At 46.7% G+C, this 23,292-nt stretch overlaps 3 protein-coding genes across 18 annotated transcripts in view; 1 reads left to right on the top strand and 2 right to left on the bottom strand.

Annotated features, from left to right (window-relative positions):
- The window catches only part of LOC119461693 (neprilysin-1), a 559,943-nt gene that overhangs the window by 20,245 nt on the left and 516,406 nt on the right, over positions 1–23,292 (bottom strand). The window lies entirely within an intron of this gene.
- Positions 1–23,292, bottom strand: part of LOC119461694 (mucin-2-like) — a 303,059-nt gene that overhangs the window by 120,110 nt on the left and 159,657 nt on the right. The window lies entirely within an intron of this gene.
- The window catches only part of LOC119461695 (uncharacterized), a 38,241-nt gene continuing 19,214 nt past the window's right edge, over positions 4,266–23,292 (top strand). The window contains exons 1-2 of the mRNA XM_037723063.2: positions 4,266–4,420; positions 15,015–15,085. Of these exons, the coding sequence (XP_037578991.1) occupies positions 4,282–4,420; positions 15,015–15,085 (210 nt within the window). The 5' untranslated portion in view covers positions 4,266–4,281. The remainder of the gene's footprint in view (positions 4,421–15,014; positions 15,086–23,292) is intronic.

Genomic DNA, 23,292 nt, shown 5'->3' with positions numbered 1-23,292 from the left:
GTGTCTCAAATATATATGTTTGGCAAAATGGTGTAAACATACATTTACAGTTGAAATAAAGCACTATTTTAAGAGCGTACTATGCGCAATCGGCCTCGGCGCTCGCAACGAAAGTACGTTGAATATGCCGCGGAGCGCGTCTCCGCCCCAATGATGATGATGATGATGATGATGATTTATTGGCATCCCCTTTGAAACGGGGCGGCGACAAATAGTCACCTAGCCTGCTTGATTTAATCAGGTATACTATACATGTTCTTTATCTTGCATTTTTGTATACCTATCATTATTTTTCTTTTTCAAAAATTTACCTTGTACCGCTGCCTATGATTTTAAGAGATCAGGTCGCATCCATCTTTTCCCTACATTTTTTCCACCAGTACTCTAATCGTCTCTTGCTGATCTCTACGGCTGATCTGTTTATGTTTCCTTCCACTTTAAACCCCAGCGCTTCTGGGAGTTGCACGTTACCTACGGTTCTCGCTGGGTGGATCCCGTCGCATTCCATTAGGATGTGCTGAGTGGTCTCTGGATCTTTACTGCAGCATACACATGTCTCATCTAATTCCGAATATTTGTTCCGATATGTTTTCGTCCTTAGGCAACCGGCTCGAGCCTCAAATAGCAAGGCACTGCCCTTTGTGTTATCGTACAGATTTTCCCTTCTAATTTCTTTCTTCTCATTCTTGTAAATCTCCATTGTCCTTTTCGTTTCCATTCTTTGCATCCAATTCACGGTCTCTATTTCTCTCACTTTCTTTCTGATGACCCCTGGTTGTCTACTTACAGTTTCGATTATCCTGTACTTGGTTGCCAACTTCCTTGACCTCTTCCTCCGTTCTGTGTCCACGCTTTTCATGTAGAGATACTTGTGCACTTTAGCCGCCCATTTATTTTCATCCATGTTCCTGAGCCTTTCTTCAAAACTAATTTTGCTTTGTGCTTCTCTGACTTCAAAAGAGGCCCAACCCATGTCTCCATGCACTGCCTCATTTGTCGTATTACCGTGTGCTCCCAAAGCCAACCGGCCTACTGATCTTTGGTTAACTTCCAAACCCGCCAATATATCCGATTTTAAGCATATAATGGCATTTGCGAATGTTAGCGCTGGCACCATTACTCCTTTCCAGATTCCACGCACCACCTCATACTTATTGTGGCCCCACAGTGCTCTGTGTTTCATTAATGCTGCATTCCGCTTCCCCTTTATTTTCAGATTATCTTGGTGGTTGCTTGAGTAATTCTTTCCTTCGTTTATGTGTACGCCGAGGTACTTATATTGCTTCACTATGGGTATTACTTGCTGTTGAATTGACACCACGAAGTTACTCGTGTGCTCATTAAAGATCATAATCCCTGATTTCTCTGTGCTAAACTTAAGGCCTAGATTTGTCGCTGCGTTCCCACAGATATTCGCAAGTATCTGTAAATCTTTTTTATTGTCCGCTAGTAGCACAATGTCGTCTGCGTACATCAGTCCAGGGATCTTCTGTTGCACCATTTGTCCATTACGCATGTAGGATAAATCAAAACCTAATTCGCTGTTTTCCAGTCGTCTTTCTATGCCCTTGACGTAAAGCGTGAACAACAATCCAGTTCGCTCGCAGCGCCCTCGCACTATTTTTCCACACGCGGTGCCTCAGCGGCAGAGCGCCGTTCGGCCCACTTGACCATTGTCTAGTACATTCTAGTGCTACAGTGGCTAGAATAGGGAAGTGTGACGAAGGCCCCGCCGCTCGCGCACGTGTTTCAGATGCAGCCGCAAGGCGGCGCTGACGCTTGCATTCAGGTCGCCCGACCAGGCCGGACGATCGACTAGCCGGATAAGCGCCCCGATTCGCGATGCGAATTTCCTTTTCTTTACCTCAAATGGCACATCTTGCTCAGCCACTCGTGTTCGCGAAGATCGCAGCAACATTATAGCGACATATGCGCCCTATAAATTCGCGTACAACACGTCATTTGCTTGCGAGATCTAGGCCATCTTGGCATGTTTACCTCGGAGGCCGCGCGGACACGCCTCGAGTTTTGCTTCACTGCGGTCTTATTTTACGCGCCAAATTACTGTCTATAAACGCCCGCTTGAACGAAAACAACTGTTCTTGCTTGCAAAGATGAATTGAGTCCGAGTTGTTCGTTAAGGAAAGATGCAATTGGATTTCACTTAAATATATGTAACTGCCCTTAATTGGCATGCACCGATGATTATGTTACATAAAAGTTGCCTTGGCTCGCTCAATATTTTCACGTTTGCAAGATTACTTGAAAACTGGTATGTTATAAGCAAAATATGGTGCAATTATTGATCATTTTTGCAGCTTCAAAGCATTGCATGATTGCTGCCTTCTGTTTGGGTGCGAGCTTCTCGATCTTCTTCTTCAGTGCACTTTCTTCAATCGCGTGATTTGCCTGTTTTTGCTGCGCGAGAGCCTCGTCCAAGCTTTTCGCTTTGGCTCTTAGGCTGCGCACCGTAGCTTGGGTCCTTGCCTATAGCTTCCTGGCGTAATTTTCCTTACGCTTTAGCTGCCTAGCTCGACACCTCTGGTTGAGCAATAGCCTTCTGAGGTACTTGGAGGCGATGCAGCACTTCTCAGGTCCACTTACAAGCCCCTTGCACTTCATGAGGTAGAGGCTTTCATACCAGCTTGTCATGTTGGAGCTGCGCGCAAGAGGGAACTCCACCGACCGCGCAGCGTCAGAACAAAGCTGCATGCTGTCAACAGCCTCTAGGAGGGATGGAGGATCGCAGTGCTCATCAAGTGAGAGCTCGACACCACGTACAAACACTTAGTGTTCGATCATGCTGTCCCCGCAACGAAACAGCACAAGCTTTTGGGCGTGACGCAAGCTCATGATTGGCCCCAGTAGGCAGACGCTATATGCGACAAAAAGGGAAGTTTCAGAAAAAAAAACGTGCTTACCCCACTGATTGGGCGGCACGATCACATTTTGGTAATCCAGAGTTGGCGGCAAGCGTGGGTGCTTCTGCCGATGTGTCGGGTGAGGCCATCGGCGATTCGCGATTTCTTTTTTGTGGAGGTGCAAACTGTGGGTCCAACATTTCTTTCGCATTACTTTGCTTAGGCACTGGCTTGGAGATGTACTTGGGGACGTTTGGAAAGATCGTCAGTATCGTATCCGGCTGTAGTAATGGCCTGCTCCTTTCCAGGCGCACCAGCTCACCACTGATGATGTGTCCAAAGTGACGCGACACAAACTGCGGATCGAAATGCAGTTCGCACAAAGCGGCATTTCGTTCGAGTGGTTTGTCCACCCGAGGTATGTTGCGCTGCCACTTTCGGTACGTCTCCTCGTCTTACGATACCCCGAAGAGCGACAACTTCTTTTTGCACGATTTGTAACCAGTCGTGCAGACAGGCACAAAACAGCGACTTTGACGGTGGCTCATCCCTGAGCACTTGTCGGCACCGCACGAAACATTACTTCGCCCGAGAATTTCCAACAGAAAGCGGGAGAAACTCGCGGACCAATTCGTATCGGCCGCGCAGCTCGACGTATGAACGAGTGCCAGCGCCCCCCGGCGGATGCATCACATGGCGGCGACGGTGGTTGCCATAGGAGCCGCCGGGCGGTAATCACACTTCCCCTATTCTAGCCGCTGTACTAGTGCTGCTGGAACTCGTTTCTCTCTATCTCGCTCTCATTTTCTCTTTCTCTCTCCAGAGCATAGCGTGCGACGCTCCGCGACGTGGTTGGTAGGCAACGCAGTTGCAGGCAGCTGCGGTGTCGCTGGTTGCCATGGCTACGGCGCGGCTGGCTTTTTGTGAAACGCGCACTTTCTAGGCTGGCTTAAACAGCTTGCTCTTAAAAGCACTAGCAGTAAAACGCAATAGTTTGAGGTGAAGCTTGATTTCGCATGCAGAAACATGGGTGGCAGAGTTTCCAATGCTTACGCAATAACACTCCGACAGACGTCACAGTGGTCGCTGCCTGTTTTCCGTGCAACATTTTTGAAGTATTCTGTCACTACGGGTGCCAGTACATGCCGTATGTATTTGTACGCACCATCAAGCGAGAGAATGAATTAAGGATTTGACGCACAACTAGAGCAGCGATGCGAAGGTGAATTGATTTGTTCGGAGCATGACGCAGAATACCATTTATTCAGCCGTCACGCAAAGCACGTTTGTTTCTTCATCTGGGGCTAAAACTAGCGGATAGCGTGCAGGCTCGCCGTCGAGGCTCCCAAAAGCCTTGAAAAAGAGGTGTTGCGGATTGATGGCTTCCTTTCGGTGAGGCGAACATCTTGCAGTGTACAGCATGGGGCGCTGCGGCCACACCGTCTCTTCTCTGCTCTTTCTTGCTCTATGCTTGGGGTTGACAGTCGACTCATTTCTTTACTGTGATCCATCAAACTTCGCTAAAGGAAAGCATGCTATGAAGAAGACGCGCGTTTCAGGTAAGATCCCAAAATGTGTTAGTTACTTTTGTGGTTCCATATTCCTTGTCAATAATGCCATTCTAACAAAGAAAACCGTTGCTGCAACACTGAACGTAAACAATAGAACGCGATACTTCACAAAAAATAAACGCAGGCGTAGTTGTTACAGACATTGTGCGCACGCAATCATGAACCTCTAATGTGAACATGTGTCGTTGCAGAACATGTGTCGTTGCGAGATTTGGTACAACATTGGTGAATGTGCGTTATGTTGCAATAGCAATTCTAACGCCACGTGTGAACATTAGTAATTGGACATATTGCCAGTAAATATGGCACACCTCGGCCTTTCCACTTCGCACACTGGGATTCACATTTATTGGATCGCACTAACCAGCGCGCGCAAGAGTCAGGCGGTCATGGCATGTCATGACGCGGTTCAGTAGCTGCGCTACGTCTAGACGTGTTACTGGCAGTTTTGCAGAGCTGACGCGTAACACACCGTTACGCTCTCATCTAGCACGTCTAGGAGGTGTTGAGATCAACCAACGGGAGAGGATGAAAAAGATCTGTGGCTATCACTACACTACATGGTTATCAGACTGGTTTTGAAATCCAGTGATGTCAGGCGCCTTGTCTTGGTACACCATTTCAACGTTTTTTTCTAAGCTACATTACGATGGCGCAAATACTGTGCACTGATATACGCCGGAGGTGCGGTTCATCTTTGAGCAAATGACACAAAAGAAGCGGACACTTAAAGCTGGTGGACAGGCCAGGTGCCACTAACAACTCCGTCGTCAAGACTTATATGTCATCTTATTTTGGGCTATTTCCTCCTAGATAAGCTCGTAGCAGTTAGGCCAACAAAATGTCCAACTCCGGATATATGGTGCAGAGAATAAACATACCTCAGTAGCAAGTCTACTGTCACGGCATATAAATAATATCTGGGTTCAATTGTACCTATTTCTGCCTACAATTTGGTTCCTTTTCTCCATGTATTCTAACCGCTTAATGGTTCAGCTTGGTCATGATCCATGACTGTTTTCTCGCAATACAAATATGTATTCGTTCGCATTATGAGAAGCGTTGAAGGTCATGCAATTTGAAAACATTGTGCAAGGTAGAGGAGGGCCGCATAGCTCAGCGGTGGTCATACAGAGACTTTTAAAGAGCCACAAGCAAAATATTCAATTTCATCAGGGCCCTTATTAAACAGGGCAAGCACAAGTGTTTACTATCTCTAAGTGTTCGTCCTTAATTAAAAAAAACTATTCTAAAACAGCAAATGCAGAAGCTTCTACGAATTGCCTAGTATGAAAAAAGTTGGTGTAGTGGGCGCACATATTTTCAACGGAGTGACAGCTTAATTGAACTTTGGTACACAGCGGGAACATTTAGTCGAAGAACTTGTGATTAACAAAACACAGCTTTGCCATTCTTGATCAGAACGCTCTGAATAACCAATCTAGAGATATCCGAATAGTCGGCTTACTGCGCTTGTCCAAGAAGTTATTCCATCCCTGCGTTTTTCATATCACACACTTTAGTGCTCAAGACGCGTTCTGATTTGAGGGGACTTGTCCTCTAGAAACACTTTTTTACGAGTACTATGCTAATGCCATTACAGATTGCATTTGATGCCGCATGCACCTCGAAATTCGTAGTCAACTGAGGTACCCTGGACTTGGCGCCAGCCAAGACGTTCTTAGAAATCAGTGACAGACAGTGTGAACTAAAAGATTTCTTTATAATTACAGATCGTCAATTGTAACAAACACCTTTTGTGCGGAGCTTCATTAGTGCACTATCCCTTGACCGTACAGCGTGAGAAGGCCTGCGAAGAGGTCGCAGACATTCTCCAGGCATTAGCATTTAGCAACCATCCGCCATTGCTCACCACGTGTCAAAATACAGCAATATGTGCAACGTCACTGCTAACAAAACTCCGTTGGTCCCATCTTTGTATCACTGGTTGTTCTTTAAAAAAAATCTTGGTCCACGTTACCTGGGACACACTGTATATGCTGCCTATACTACATAGCGATAAGAATGGCAGCAAAACCATCCCGTCCCGTGCTTCGTAAGCACAAAAATAAGTGAGTCGAGCAAACATAATGCCTAATCTATGTATGCTTCAGTAAAAAACGCATACAGGACGACCTGAAAGCCAGGTTCAGGACATGCTCACCTTAATGTAGAGTCGGTGCACTCTCATCGTGAACGTCTAAGAATGCGCAATGGAGTGACGGCAGACCGAAGATTTGCAAGCCCCTTGAGATTGCACTTAACATTTCGCTGCACCACTGGTTGCTCATCCAAAGTTTCGCAGATAATTCTTTGTCTTGAACAGGCTCGGCTGTTAAATCAGTCCGGTAGTTCATAAGTGCAAGTCAAAACGAAGAAAATAACAGCGCTCTGACATCTTACGAAACTTTGTGCACGTCCACCGTGTGCAGTGGCAAAAACCACATTACCAGCAAGGAACCGGTGACCGGACTGGGGAAATCTTTATTTGGCACTTGGCTGTGCAGGCACAGCATGATGGTAACCACCATGCTGTGCCCATAGCCCATGCATGGCGCTGAGGTCTGAGGAATAATGGCCCTCTAGACTGTCAGCGGCAGCGGAGCACCTGACCAAGGCGATGGTCAGGCCTGCGACGTGGCAGAGGGTGCTTAGAATGTCTGGGTCCAAATAGACCGCCACTGGAAACTGAACCTCGCAACATTCAACACGCGCACCCTATCGAGTGAGGCTAGCTTAGCAGGGCTATTTGAAGAATTATCACGTACTTCCTGGGATATTATTGGCTTTGTGAGGTTAGCGAATTGGTTAAGCTTATACAGTGCTAACGGCCAAGTCCTCTGCTACAGAGGTCTTCCAGCTAAGAGAGAATTCGGAGTAGGATTTCTATAGTCCATAAGCACATAGCCGGCAACATTGCTGAATTCTAAGGCATTAATTAGAGGGTAGCAGTCGTCGTAATAAAGCTGAATATGAGGTATAGAATGAAGGTAATACAAGTCTACGCTCCAACCTCCAGTCACGATGATGAAGAAATCGAACAGTTTTATGAATATGTTGAATTAGCAATGAGAAAGCTGCAAACTCAGTATAATGTAGTCATGGGCGACTTCAATGCAAAAGTGGAGAAAAAGCAGGCTGGTGCGCAAGCAATTGGCAACTACGGCATCGATTCTAGGAACACTAGAGGCGAGATGTTACTAGAATTTGCGGAAAGGAATACGCTCCGAAAATTGAATACCTTCTTCAGGAAGCGCAGCAACAGGAAGTGGACCTGGTAAAGCCCTAATGGAGAAACAAGGAATGAAATAGACTTCATACTCACTGCTGATCCCAGTATAGTGCAGGATGAAGAAGTGTTAGGTAGGGTAAAGTGCAGTGACCATAGGTTAGTGAGGTATAGGATTTCTCTCAATTTGAAGAGACAAAGAATAAAATTACTCAAGAAGAAACAGACCAACCTAGACGCAGTAAGGGTAGAAGCCGACCAATCCAGGCGGGTGCTCGCAAACAAATATGCAGCTTTAGAACAGGAACACATATACAATATAGGAGTAATCAATGAAACCGTAACTAGGCTGGTCTCGGAAGGCAGCAATTGAACTGGGAGGAAAGGTACCAAGGGACAACCAGTAGGTAAGTTCTCCCAAGTAACAAAGTACCTAATAATTAAAGAAACGGCAAATATGCACGTGTCAAACACGAGAGATCATATAGAATTCGCTGAACTGTCGAAACTGATCGACAAGAAGAATTAAGGGATTTCCGAAATTATAACATGGAAAAGATTGAGGAAACAGTAAAATATGGAGGCAGCATGAAATCAGTGAGAAGAAAACTTAGCATAGGACAACCCAAAATGTATGTACTGAAAGATAAGCAGGGTAATATCATCAGCAATTTTGATGACGTAGTAAAAGCAGCGGAAGGATTCTATACTGACCTGTACAGTTCCTAGAGCAGCCAAACTACTTTCATTCGAAGTAGGGATCAACAGGATACAGCTGGTCCTTCTATAACTAGCAATGAAGTTAGAAGGGCCTTGAAACACATCACCAGGGGAAAAGCTGCTGGGGAAGATGGAATAACAGTCGATTTATTCAAAGATGGAGGCGATATGATCCTTCAAAAGCTTGCGGCCCTTTATACCCAATGCCCGTCGACTTCAAGTGTACAAGAAAGCTGGAAGAACGCCAACATTATACTCATCCAGAAGAAGGGAGACGTTAAAGAATTGAAGAATTATAGACCCATTAGCTTGCTTTTAGTGTGGTACAAAATATTCACCAAGATCATTTCCAATAGAATCAGTGCAACACTTGACTTCAGCCAACCAAGAGAACAGGGTGGCTTCAGGAAGGGATACTCTACGCTCTATCATATCCATTTCATCAATCAGGTTATAGAGAAATCTGCGGAGTACAATCAACCTCTCTATATGGCCTTGATAGATTATGAAAAAGCATTTGATTCAGTAGAGATACCAGCACTCATAGAGGCATTGCGAAATATCTTGGCATATACCTACAAGAATTGCACAGCAAACTTGGTTCTCCACAAGAAAAGTAGAAAGATATCTATCAAGAAAGGGGTCAGGTAAGGAGGCACAATCTCTCCAATGCTATTCACTTCATGCGTAGAAGTATTCAAGCTCTTAGACTGGGAAGGTTTAGGAGTGAGGATCAACGGCGAATATCTCAGCAATCTCCGGTTTGCAGATGACATTGTCCCTATTCAACAACAATGGGGACGAATTACAGCAAATGATTGAGGACCTTAACCGAGAAATTGTAACAGTGGGGTTGAAGATTAATATGCAAAAGACAAAGATAATATTAAATAGCCTGGCAAGAGAAGAAGAATTCAGGATCGCCAGTCAGCCTCTAGTCTGTAAAGGAGTACGTTTATCTAGATCAATTACTCACAGGGGACCCTGATCATAAGAAATAAATTTAGAGAAGAATAAAATTGGGTTACAGTGCATACGGCAGGCATTACCTAATCCTGACAGAAGGTTTACCACTGTCGTTGAAAAGAAAAGTGCACAGTCATTGCATTCTACCGGTGCTAACATATGGGGCAGAAAGTTGGAGGTTAACAAAGAAGCTCGAGAACAAGTTAAGGACCACACAAATAGTGATGGGACGAAAAATGTTAGGCCTAACGTTAAGAGACAGGAAGAGAACGGTGTGGATCAGAGAGGGATAGCCGATGTTCTAGTTCACATTAAGTGGGAAAAATGGAGCTGGGCAGGCCATGTAATGCGTATGATGGATAACCAGTGGGCCATTAGGGTTACAGGATGGATACCTAGAGAAAGGAAGGGCCGTCGAGGACGGCAGAAATCTAGGTGTGGTGAAGTTAGGAAATTTACAGGCGCAAGTTGGAATCAGCTAGTGCAAGACCGTATTAATTGGAGATCACAGGGAAAGGCCTTCGTCCTGCATTGGACATAAATATAGGCTGATGATGATGAGCAGGCAAGGGTAGAAGCGGAGTTGCTGGGATTTGTCACATTTGCACAGCAGTGGTGAGCCCCTATAACCTCGTTTGAACCATTGTGAATCTATGTCACTGTTTTTCCATCCTGCGTTCATATGCTCGCCAGCTTTCTATCTTCCTAAGGTACATATGTGTATCTAAGTACCCTGAATTTTTACTTCTCTGAAGGTATGCAGATTCTCTAAAGTTGTGCAGATTTCAAGCGCACAATGGGAAGCGACATTATGCGAAGAATTTTGCAGATACCTAGCTATCCAGTTTCATTTAGGGTTATTGAAAGCGTTAGTAGATCGACCAACGGGTTTGTGTAAGGCGATTGCGGGTGGTCGGGGTTGTGCTAAACAAGCACGTTGGTCCATCTGTTAACGCTTTGCAGAAGCCCATAACTTGTTGAATAGCTCCTATGCCAGCATACTTGCGGGGGGTAACTGGTGATGTTCACCACCTCTTGTGGGAATGGAAAGTGCTCAAAACTTTGCGGGAAATGTAGCGGCCTAAGGGAGTGACATCGCTTCAGTATTCGGTGCGGCCGCAGACTAACGTCAAAGAGACAATTTGGTCACTATGGAGCTTTGCATGCGAAAATTCCAAAGTATACGGGACTTAGCTCCCTTGCCAAGTTCCACAAATAGGCCTAGAGCCATCGTTTGAATATGTTATTCTCGCTCTCTCTCTCTCCCTTTATATCTGTTAGGCAAGCAGATGTGTATGTGACGCGAGCCTGTGTGATGACGACGATAGAATGATGGCGATGGTATGACAAGTATTTTTTAATTAGACGCTGCGCGTTATCGTGAAGAGGTTACTATGTCCATCTCTCAAATGCATGTTGCCTTAGGGCCATGAGCTGAATTCCTGTGGTCGTGAGGCAAAGCTTTGTTTCTTTGGTCTATGGCGATGACCAAACTGCAGATGAGACGGCCTGACGCCTATGACTCTGTAACGACAATGACGTAGTATGCGGAACTTATACAGAATTTGTTGCATTTGCTGCATTTGTTGGATAGGGATAGTTGTCGCTGCTCTTGTCGTTGAACTGTTGTTCAAACGGAAAATTTCTTTCGCAATAAATTTGGATTTTACAATGCACAATTTCCTGTTGACCTTTCAGCATGAGAAATGAGTACTTGTAGTATTAACCCGTCAGTGTTAAAGTATGAAAAGGTCGAGAAATGTGATTCACCTCTAACTTTTTTTCATCTTAATATGCAGTCAGCACGTGGCAAACAGGATGAATTCTGTATGTTTCTTAGTGAGTTCGGCTTTTCTTTTTCTGTTATTATGTTGACAGAAACGTGGTTTTCGGATAATGATGACATGCATCTAGAAGGTTACAACGGAGCTTTCTTTAACAGATCGCTTAGAAGAGGTGGAGGCGTACGTATGTTTATTAAACAAGGTATTAATTATGAACTGCTTGATCACCTATCTTTATGCACGTCAGATATTGAGGTAATATGTTTGAAATGCGGAAAGTTTCTTTTCGCTGTGGTGTACCGTCCACCTGACGGAAGTTTAAATGTTTTTTTCCAGCAGCTAGACTCGACATTCTCTGATGTTAATATACATCAGTACAATTTAGTTCTAGGTGGTGATCTAAACATTGACATGTTTGCTAATACATTAAAACAGGCGGAATTTTCTATGCTTCTTGATTCGTATTTGTTGTCAAATGTGGTACTGGAACCAACTCGCTTTCAGCAACTAGCTCCACGTTATTGGACCTTTTTATTACAAGTTTACCATGTGAAAGTATCTTTTCTGGGACAATCAACATTACAATTAGTGATCATTTGCCGATATCTCTAGTTATTGATAAGTGCCATATTGAATCAAAGCCAACAAATAAATTTCGGTGCCAGAACATAACTGAAAACTCTCTCTCGCAGTTTCGAGACGAAATCTCCAAAACTAGTTGAGAAGCAGTGCTCTCGTGCTCATCAGCAAACGCAGCATATGACAATTTCATGGAGATAATTTCCCGTATTTATAAGCGATATTTTCCCTACAAAGAAATAAAGAAGTCGAAACGTTCACGGAAACCATGGGTCACAAAGAAGCTGTTAAAAATGATTAATGAGAAAAATAGCAAGTATCAACTATTCTTGAAAAATCGCGATCCAGGCACATTGGATTCGTTTAGGAAGTATAGAAATAATTTAACCAAACTTAATGAAAAAAAGCAAAACGCAATTATTATTCTTGCATGTTCGAGTGTGTTGCAGGGGTTAAGGAGATGTGGAGCAAGTTAAATTCAAGTGACCGCATACCATAAAGCTAATTTTAGTGTAGAAGAGATAACTGAAGGCGATCGAACATACAGGGGCAAAGCATTGGCTGAGAAATTTAATAATCACCTTACTTCATTGGTAGACAGCGTCAGTTACTCCACTGCACTACATTACATTTCCGCACAAGCAGCCTTCGGCGGTTTATCTTTCCCCAACGGATGAATATGAGGTAGTGTGTGTTTTCAGAAAACTAAAGAAAAGTAAATCGGAAGATATTGACGGTTTAAAGATGGCTACAATCTGTTTTGTTATAGATATATTAGTCGTCCCTTTAACATACATTTATAACCTCATTTTAGGCACAGGTATTTTCCCACAACGTATGAAGCATGCAAAAGTTACACTACTGTTTAAGGGAGGAGACAAAAATGATTTGAAAAACTATAGGCCCATATCCCTTCCACCATTGTTTTCAAAGCCCATAGAAAAACTAATATTTGTAAGATTATCGAACTTCTTTACAAAACACTCGGTAATTTCGCCGGCTCAGTACGGTTTTAGGTCAGGGCGGTCGACAGAGGTACTATTGCTACGGCAAAAGGAAACTATTTTAGGCAATATAGAGGACAGGAAACTTACACTATGTATATTTGTTGACTTCTCTAAGGCCTTTGACCGGAATAAATCGCGATACGCTTTTACAAAAGTTAACCTATTACGGCATTCGATGCACTGCACTGAATTTACTTACCAGTTATTTAAGCAATAGGCTACAATGTGTAAGCATAAACACAGAACAATGATCGTTGCAAAAAGTTACTCAATCTGTACCTCAAGGTAATATATTGGAGCAGCTACTTTTTATCACTTATGTCAACCGCATTATTAACATAAACCAGATTATCCAATATGTCATTTGTGTGACTGTGTGACTAGGTGACTTGTATGCATGGTCGACCGTAAACTCCCTACAAATCAACTCCTGAAAAACCAGGGCCGTTCAGTTTCGATCGAAGGTAACAACGTACACAGCTCCTTCAAAACTATACCTTAACGATTCTGGGATTGATTTTTCTTCGACAGCTAAAACATTGGGGATAGTTTTTCACGAGCATATGTTATGGGATTCCCATAGTGAAATCGTAAGAAAAAAGCTAAGTAAGGTGCACTAGGCATGCTTAGGAGATGTCAGTCATTTCTACCGACTACTCAGATGTTAATTATCTACAACACAATTTTTTGTTCACAGCTACGTTATGGTCTTTTGGCGTGGGGCACTGGCACCGTGCAATCTAAGCAAAAATTACTCACGCTTCAAAAAAATGCATTACGTTGTATTGCAAATGCCGAATATAACGCACATACCTCGCCTTTATTCAATAAATTTAAAGGGTTAAGATTTAATAACATGTATGAATATTGTTTCTTAGTGTCTTTGAAAACTGAATTTAACAAAGGAATTAATAATCTTACCTCCATAGCATGCTTAGAGCGCAGCCCCTCGTCTCAACCCTCTAGACAGAGCGATTATTGGAAGGTTCCTCGAAGCCGAACAAACTATGGTCTCCAAATGCTGAAACATTCACTCCCACACATACTTAACAAATTCAATTTATCATCGGAGCGTCTGCGCCTTTTTTCGCGACAGGATATGTCCAATTTTTTTTTTTACTGATATGATGTCTTTCTTGTTGTGTTTTGTTGTTGCAAAAAATGCGGCACAAAATGCTGCATTTTTCCGATTTTAAATTTTTTTTTGCCAGGAGTGCAAAATTTTCTGCATTTTCTTTTCTGTATAATTATATTCCTTATTGTGCCAATTTCAATATGTATTTTTTGTGCCTATTTACTTGTTTACATGACTTTACGAATGCTGTCACTTTTCTGCCTTGTATTGCTAGGATGTGGGGCCCGTCAAGCTGCGTTTATATCGCAGATTTTTTCCCGCATTCCACACCACACATTGCATCTTTGCTTCATGTATGAATATAAAAAAATTGTAAGCATCGAAACACTATAGTGAAATAAACTTCAACTTCAACGTCAAGACGGCCGTGGTGGTCGGCGTAACGAAACGAAGAGACAGATGCGCGGACGGGCCCTACGAACCCTGTTTTGAGCTTTAAACTGCTGTCTCTGCTAAAGTAAGCGAGAAAACTGGGTTGTTAACCACAGAATCCTGCGGTCGAATACGCTTCACTGGGAAAGGGAAACAGGTAAACTACATAGGGGTGGGCGAAAAGCAATGTAAAAACTTCACACAGGGCGAGGAGGCGAAGACAAATTGAATAAATTCTCGCGTGCGGACAGCTCTACATGCTCGAAGATGATTTGAGGCAAAAAAGAACACGATCCGCGCGGTCATGTAGAGAGGTTGAACACTTCATAGTGAATCAAAAGACGTGCACTAGAAGGAGAGGAGAGGTGCTGTTGTTCTTTCTGTGAGGATAACGGCTGTCCTGTCCCTCTCATCAACCGCTTTTGGCACTATACGTAACTAATATCATGAACAAATCAGCACGTATTCGTTGGTTCTGTTACTTTCACACTTCCTTATCACAGCACTTAGTAAGCTGTCTCTGTGTCACTACGCTCTAAGCACACGCACATATGCACACACACACGCACGCACATGTACTGTCCTGAGGCATAGGAGCTTTTATTGTGGCATGTTGAAACTGGCAGACTTTAGTTTGTGGCTCTCGGTAATGTCGGCGGCCAGTTTGTGACATATTCGCTAAGAGACAATCGTTGTTTCCATGTTGCATAACATTAACCGGGGGTGTACTGGGTCTCAATATGACAAGTGGTAAGTGATGGTTTGAAGCCATGTGATGGTTATGATGCAGGTGCCATGACCACATTGACGAAGAAATATGGAAGTTGCTGGAAGTCCAATTCCGCAAAAATGCTGTTCAGGGTAAGCGTTTGATTCCTAAAAGCCCTTGCTTCAATACTGAAATGGCTGGACGCCTCAGCGCCTTGCTTTCTTTGTGACGTATCGATTCAACAGAAACAACGTCAACGGATGAATATGCCTGGCCTGTAGAGTTATCCAGTCGTAAAAAAACACTATTTAACAATGGTGTATTCATCATGCTACGCTAAAGTGAGAGGCCAGTCTACTGTTCGCAGGACCAATAATAAGCAAATAAAAACAGCAAGATGGAGGCAGGCTATGTCGATACACGCCGATTTCCGAAACAGAAAAGGCTGCTTAGTGTTTTGCCTCGTTGATAAACTGCTGCAACATATGTTACGTATTATGATTTGTCAGAGCAGTGCTCTCAGAGGTGTCAGTGCTTATGAATTTAGTCAGCTTCTGAAGTTACTGCAACAAATTTTCACAACCCTCCGAATGTACTGCCTGCGATGCTTCCGTTTATTAAAATAATGTAACGGGCTCCTTTTTTACGGGTACTTAAGCTACATATTTTGTTCGGCTATGTAATCCAGTGGTCTCGAAATATGCCGAATCAATTGAACTTTCGCAAGGGGACCTCTGTTAAAAAAGTGTATTTGAAACATAGAACTATTGGCTATTAATACAGGGGAAATATCATGCCACTATGAGTAACACTTAATTCAACCGCTTCATCTACGCTACCCTTTAATAGACAGCGCACTTCTGAAATATAAAAGCTCAAGGAATGTCAAGCCGAGCTTGATGAAATTAAGAACATTAATTGAAGTAGGGTTGGTATTTTAATGTTTCTGAGAGGTGACGAGTATTCTATTATATCAACAGGATTGATTCTTTTGGGAAAATTTTCAGCTGAGGGCACCATTGAAATTGCTGGGCGCCATCATCAGATAAGAAAATTTCACATGGGTAGAGTGTGAGCTCACCTAGGTTTGTCAGTTGGCGCAGGACACAGTTATTTTGGGGTTGCCTAGCGACAGCTTTGTCCACTTGTACACATTCATGAGCATAATCGTGCAGCTGTTGCATATAACGTTGATGGTTATTGCGCAGCTGAAGTTACAGAAAAAAAGAGAGCTGCTTCTTGCACAAGTTCGTAATACATATTGTATGGGGCACTGCGGCATTGTGAATGAGGCACACATAATACTAAAGCGCACTAGTCGCTGAAGTTTATTTCCCGATTGCATAGGCATATCACAAAGCCACGTCACGATCACTATCTGAATCACTACTGAGTTAAGAAGCACATCTTCCTTTCCGAAAAAACGCACATGGTGAACTGATAAACCTGGGGCCTTCGTTGTTGATAAATTTTCTTTCCATGATTTCCTCACGTATATTCACTGATATGCAAGCTGATAATGTTGCGCTTTGAAAAATTCAGGCAGAAATTCCTCTGCGAGTTAACTAAGTATGCGTAAGCATCGTGCAACTTGCTCATTTCTACGCAGCCGGGTGTCATTATCAATGCTATGAAACTTGATCCGACCAGCACAAACCATTATCAACCCTTATCAGTAGGTTCATAGCGGCTGGTAACGGTCAGTATAACCTTATCGCAATCGATCTGATCGTTATCAACTCCTATCTGTCCTCATCAACCTTACCGGACTTGATACACCTTTATAAACCCTTATCGGCACTTATTAAACTTATCAGTAGTGATCCGGCCATTATAAGCCCTTAACGCTCTTTAGCGCCTTATGCAACCGCGTCGAACCATTAACAACCGTGATGCGACCGATATATAGGACCGATATTCCTATAAATGTCCACACTGCGATCAATGTGCAACGCTTTACCACATGGTATGGGCTTGCGCAAACACAGCACAGATCACACCCATAACACACCCCACCACACGGCAATGGGAGGCAGCGCTGTCCAGCTCCGACTCGACGGACGAGCTTAACCTGGTCAACCGAGCGAGAAGGGCACCTAAGGCCGCTCAACTCCTGGACTGAGAGGACCACCCAGTGCAGAGCGGAGGAGATACCTACGTTCGCGTGCTCTTTCGAATAAAGTTTATTCTCTCTCTCTTAACTAGGTAGGCTCTCCGCACACTGCCTCGCATAACATCGATTCCAACAGGGCGTGGCATCTGCCGGCTTTTTTCCTTTCAAACCTATTTTACTTTATGATTCTTTATAGCGATTCGTCTTACGTGATGGACTTACTCTTTTCCTTGTTGAGTAGGCATAGAAATGCTTATGCATTTAAAACGTAGCAGTGATGTTTCACTTCATCAACACGGGTTACACGCAAGCGTACGGACACCGGGAGCGTGCACAGCGAGCAGCGCGGTGTCGAAGCACAAACGAAAAGGGCGCGGACGCGGCGATTCTCTTCTCCACCTACAGACGCCTTCCTCCTCCGGCACTCGCTTGCCTCGTGGTGACAAACACCATCTCGTCGATTTGACAGACGGGGCATCTACGCTTGTGCGTAAAACAAGCACAGCGGTGCTGCGACCGTAATCGACATTATGACAAACACTGATGATGATGATGATGATGATGATGATGATGATGATGATAATCTAGGGACATCTTATCTGAAACGCAGCTGTGACAAATAGTCACCTGCCTGCTTGAATTATTCAGGTATCACGAACGGTGATGATGATGATTTATTGGCATCCCCTTTGAAACGGGGCGGCGACAAATAGTCACCTAGCCTGCTTGATTTATTCAGGTATATTATATATGTTCTTTATCTAGCATTTTTGTATACTTCTCATAATTTTTCTTTTTCAAAAATTTACCTTGTACCGCTGCCTATTGACACGTACACATGTTTATCTTTCACTGGTACATTGGCTGACAAATGTTAAACGTTATCGCTCGGCGCAGGACGCGCCTGCATTGGAAGCTTCTCGGACGTTATCGATGCTTCTATCCGTCGTCTGTGGTCACCGACGCCCATGTAATCTGATTGTATGAGCGACGCGAATTGTCTAGAACTTTCTGGAAGACACGCGGGCATCAGGGATTAATCTGGAACCTTCGATGACTCAGGTATAAAAGCCGACGCGTTTCGCCGCTGATCAGATTTTCGACGATCGCCGACTGTGTTCGCCGCTATCGTTGTGCTTTGAGTGTACCTTGCTTTTGTGGGCACAGGTTCGCCCAATAAACAACCAGTTTCGTCGTACACAGTTTTACGACTGTTTTCTTCAGCGTCACTACTACGTGACATCTGGTGGAGGTGCTAGTGCGTTCATGCAGCGAACGCCCCCGCAAAGCCGCGATCCAAGCCCGAAACCGGAGGACAACGCCAACGTCACCAAGGACCAGCGAGCTAGCCGTAGGCAGCAAGGACTTCTGCCGGAGTACGGACTTCTTCCCGAGAAGACCACAGCGATCAAGGCCAAGTCAACGACCCCAATGGCAGCCCCAGCGTCCCCCATCCTGCTGCAACAACCTCGGGAGCCCCCGACCTTCCGTGGATCATCGGCTGAAGACCCTGAAACCTGGCTGGAGACATACGAGCGGATCGCGACGTTCAACAAATGGAGCGACGACGACAAGCTACGCCATGTCTATTTTTCGTTGGATGACGCTGCTCGGACCTGGTTTGAGAACAGAGAGACCACCCTGGTTACGTGGGACCTTTTTCGTGAAAACTTCGTGAGGACCTTCACGAGTGTCGTACGAAAGGAGAGGGCAGAGGTTCTCTTAGAAACCAGGGTGCAATTGCCAACGAGAACATCGCGACCTTCACGGATGAGATGTCTCGTCTCTTCCGCCACGCCGACCCCGACATGTCTGAAGAAATGAAAGTTCGGTTCTTGATGCGGGGTGTCGAAGATCAACTATTCGCCAGATTGATACGCAACCCACCCAAGGCTGTCGCCGAATTTCTTTCCGAGGCCACAACGATCGAGAAGACGCTTGAAATGCGCGCCAGGCAATACAACCGCCGTGCCCTGACCAACTACGCCGATGCTCAAGCTCTAGGCGCCGACGACCTGCGCGAGACCATCAGAGCAGTCGTTCGCGAGGAGCTGCAGAAGCTCTTACCCAGGTCGCAGCCTCAAGTGGCATCTATCGCCGCCGTCGTCAAAGAAGAAGTTCAGCGCTCACTTGGAGTTCCTGATGTGCAGCCGCAATCGCCGCAACCCCAGCCGGAAGCGCTGACTTACGCCGCCGTTGCCCGTCGTCAAGGCCCTCCTTCACGCTCGCACCAGGGCCAAGTAACGCCGCAGTTCCGTCGCCCACCGCCGCCGCCGCAGCCAGCAGGCCCGCCCGTCACCCAGCGCAGCTACCCGAGAAAGACGGACATTTGGCGCGCCCCCACCACCGCCCGCTCTGCTATCACTGCGGGGAAGCTGGTCATGTCTACCGCCGATGCCCATACCGCGAGATGGGCCTACGAGGGTTCGCCGTCAACGCGCCGCGTCCACAGCTTGGCGAGCGGCCACGTGACATCGCCGACTACCTCGCCGGAGCCCAGTGGCAACCACGACGACCCTCACGCTCGCCGTCACCAGGACGTTACCTGTCGCCGCAGCGCCGACCATACACTGGCCCAGCCCGGGGCCGGTCCGTGAGCCCCTATCCGGGAAACTAAAGGCAGCAACCGATGGAGGTGCGGTTGCTGTACGACGCAATGCCGAAGATCCTCCGACGCCGCCGACGACGACGATTCGCGATTCATCACGACGAGATATCAGCACGCCGCCTAGCAACAGCCTTGACAACACTTCGCCGCCGAAAGAAGACCTTCCGACGCGACGTAGCAGCAGCAGAGCAAGCCGACGCAGCCGTGATCCGACGCCACGAATTAACCGCAACGCCAGACGCCGGTCTACCGATCTAGACGTGCTCATCGATGGCCATAACGTCACCGCTCTCGTCGACACTGGAGCCGACTATTCCGTCTTCAGTGGCCCGTTCGCCGCCAAGTTGAAGAAGGTGAAAACAGCCTGGCAAGGACCCGATATCCGGACAGCGGGAGGCCACCTAATAACGCCGACTGGAATCTGCACAGCGCGAGTCACGGTAAACAACCGCACTTACCCGGCGAGCTTCGTAATCCTGCAGCACTGCTCCAGGGATGTCATCCTAGGCATGGACTTTCTAAATCAACACGGTGCAGTCATCGACTTAAGGTCCAAGTCGATAACGCTTTCAACGCACAACGCGATACCACCGCATACAAGCATAAGTTACCATGCCTTGAATGTGCTTGAAGAACAAGTCACCGTTCCGCCTCGCTCCAGCGTAATGATTTCCGTCGGCACCGAAGTGCCTGCAGACATGGAGGGCGTCATTGAGGGCGATCATCACTTACTGCTCGACCGTGAAATTTGCGTCGCTAGAGGCATAGCTGAGCTACGTGCAGGGAAAGCAACGGTGATGCTCACGAACTTCAGCCCCGAATACAAGCACATTAACAAAGGCACCACGGTCGCCTACATCGACGAAATAGTACAAGCCAGCAGTGCTTTCGCCTTCACGGATTCCAGTGCACCCGCAACGACGACTATAATACCTGAACCAACTTTCGACGTCAATCAGAACCTTCCCAGGCATAAGAAAGAACGACTAAAAGCTCTGCTCCTGCAATACAAGGATTGCTTCTCGTCGTCGTCAAAAGTTCGACAAACCCCTGTCGCCAAGCACCGCATCATAACCGACGAAAATGCCCGCCCATTGCGTCAGAGCCCGTACCGAGTTTCGGCGCGCGAACGCGAGGCCATAAGGCGACAAGTTGACGAAATGCTACGCGACGACATCATCCAGCCGTCCAAGAGTCCGTGGGCGTCCCCCGTGGTGTTAGTGAAGAAGAAGGATGGAACCCTACGTTTCTGCGTCGATTATCGTCGCCTCAACAAGGTCACGAAGAAGGACGTATACCCCCTCCCACGGATTGACGACGCCTTGGATCGACTGTACAATGCAAAGTATTTTTCGTCGATGGACCTCAAAACCGGCTACTGGCAAATCGAAGTCGACGAGAGGGATCGGGAGAAGACGGCCTTTATAACACCAGACGGACTGTTTGAGTTCAAGGTCATGCCGTTTGGTCTTTGCTCGGCACCTGCGACTTTCCAACGCGTCATGGATACAGTACTGGCAGGCTTGAAGTGGCAGACTTGCCTCGTCTATTTGGACGACGTCGTTGTGTTTGCCTCAAGCTTCGAAGAACACCTGCGGCGCCTTGAAACAGTTCTTCAAGCAATCAAAACCTCCGGACTCACGTTAAAGCCAGAAAAGTGCCGCTTCGCGTATGAGGAGCTCTTGTTTTTAGGCCACGTCATCAACAAGTCTGGAGTGCGCCCCGACCCTCAGAAAACTGCGGCCATCTCCAACTTTCCTCTGCCCGCTGACAAGAAGGCAGTGCGTAGATTTCTTGGACTGTGCGCCTATTACAGGCGCTTCGTCAAGGATTTTTCACGGATCGCAGAGCCACTGACGTATCTCACGAAGGCCGACGTCGAGTTCAAGTGGGAGACGCCGCAACTCGAAGCATTTGAAGAACTGAAGCGACGCCTGCAATCGCCGCCAGTACTTGCGCATTTCGACGAAAACGCCGATACCGAAGTCCACACCGACGCAAGCAGCGTAGGACTCGGCGCCGTGCTTGTGCAGAGGACTGATGGATTAGAAAGGGTTGTAAGTTACGCTAGCCGGTCGCTATCGAAGGCGGAAGCAAATTATTCCACAACAGAAAAGGAGTGCCTCGCCATCATCTGGGCTACATCAAAGTTTCGTCCCTACCTCTATGGCAGGCCCTTTAAAGTTGTGAGCGACCACCACGCCTTGTGTTGGCTAGCTAACTTGAAGGATCCTTCAGGTCGCCTCGCACGATGGAGTCTGAGACTTAAAGAATTCGACATCACCGTCGTTTACAAGTCCGGGCGAAAGCACTCTGACGCCGACTGCTTGTCTCGCGCCCCCGTCGAACCGCCGCCACAGGACGACCAGGATGACGACACTTTCTTGGGACCAATCAGTGCCGACGAATTCGCCGAACAACAGCGAGCCGACCCGGAACTAAGGAGCCTTGTAGACTACCTGGAAGGCAAGACCGTCATTGTGCCGAAGGTGTTCAGGCGAGGATTGGCGTCGTTTTTCTTGCAAAACGACATTCTCCTAAAGAAGAACTTCTCGCCTCTCCGAGCCAACTACCTCCTCGTGGTACCCTCAGCATTGCGTCCAGAGGTTCTGCAAGCTCTCCATGACGAACCCAACGGCTGGACATCTCGGTTTTTCACGCACTCTCGCGAGGATACAAGAAAAATACTACTGGCCTCGCCTCTCTGCCGACGTCGCCCATTACGTAAGGACATGCCGAGACTGTCAGCGACGCAAAACACCGCCGACAAGGCCAGCCGGACTTCTACAGCCAATCGAGCCACCTCGCCGACCGTTCCAGCAGATCGGGATGGACTTACTGGGGCCTTTTCCGACGTCGACGTCCGGAAATAAATGGATCGTCGTCGCTACGGACTACCTCACCCGCTACGCTGAAACAAAAGCCTTGCCCAAAGGCAGTGCCGCCGAGGTAGCCCGATTCTTCGTTGAGAACATCCTCCTGCGTCACGGTGCCCCAGAAGTCCTCATCACCGACAGAGGCACGGCCTTTACGGCAGAACTAACTCAAGCCATCCTGCGGTACAGCCAGACAAGCCATCGCCGCACCACCGCCTACCACCCGCAGACGAATGGCCTCAGCCGAGCGCCTAAATAAGACCATCGCCGACATGCTGGCAATGTACGTCGACGTCGAACAAAAGACGTGGGAGGCTGCCCTTCCGTGCGTGACCTTCGCATACAACACGGCCGTGCAAGAAACGACGCACATGGCGCCGTTCAACCTGGTCTACGGAAGGAACCCGGCAACGACGCTTGACGCCATGCTACCAGACGTCGCTGACGAAGAAAATCTCGACGTTGCCACTTATTTGCAGCGTGCCGAAGAAGGTCGACAGCTCGCCCGACTGCGCATCAAGAACCAGCAGAGGACCGGACAGCCGACACTACAACCTTCGACGACGCTACGTCGAGTACCAGCCCGGTGACCGTGTTTGGGTCTGGACTCCGATACGCCGACGAGGACTTAGCGAGAAGCTGTTACGTCGCTATTTCGGACCATATAAGATCACCCGACGTATTGGCGCACTGGACTATGAGGTCGTGCCAGACGGCATTTCGCAATCACAGCGGCGCCGGGCACGACCTGAAGTCATCCAC

This window comes from Dermacentor silvarum, chromosome 8, assembly GCF_013339745.2.
Source record: "Dermacentor silvarum isolate Dsil-2018 chromosome 8, BIME_Dsil_1.4, whole genome shotgun sequence".
NCBI lineage: Eukaryota > Metazoa > Arthropoda > Arachnida > Ixodida > Ixodidae > Dermacentor > Dermacentor silvarum.
Note: the sequence above shows the minus strand (reverse complement) of the source record. Positions and strands in the feature narration are given on the sequence as shown.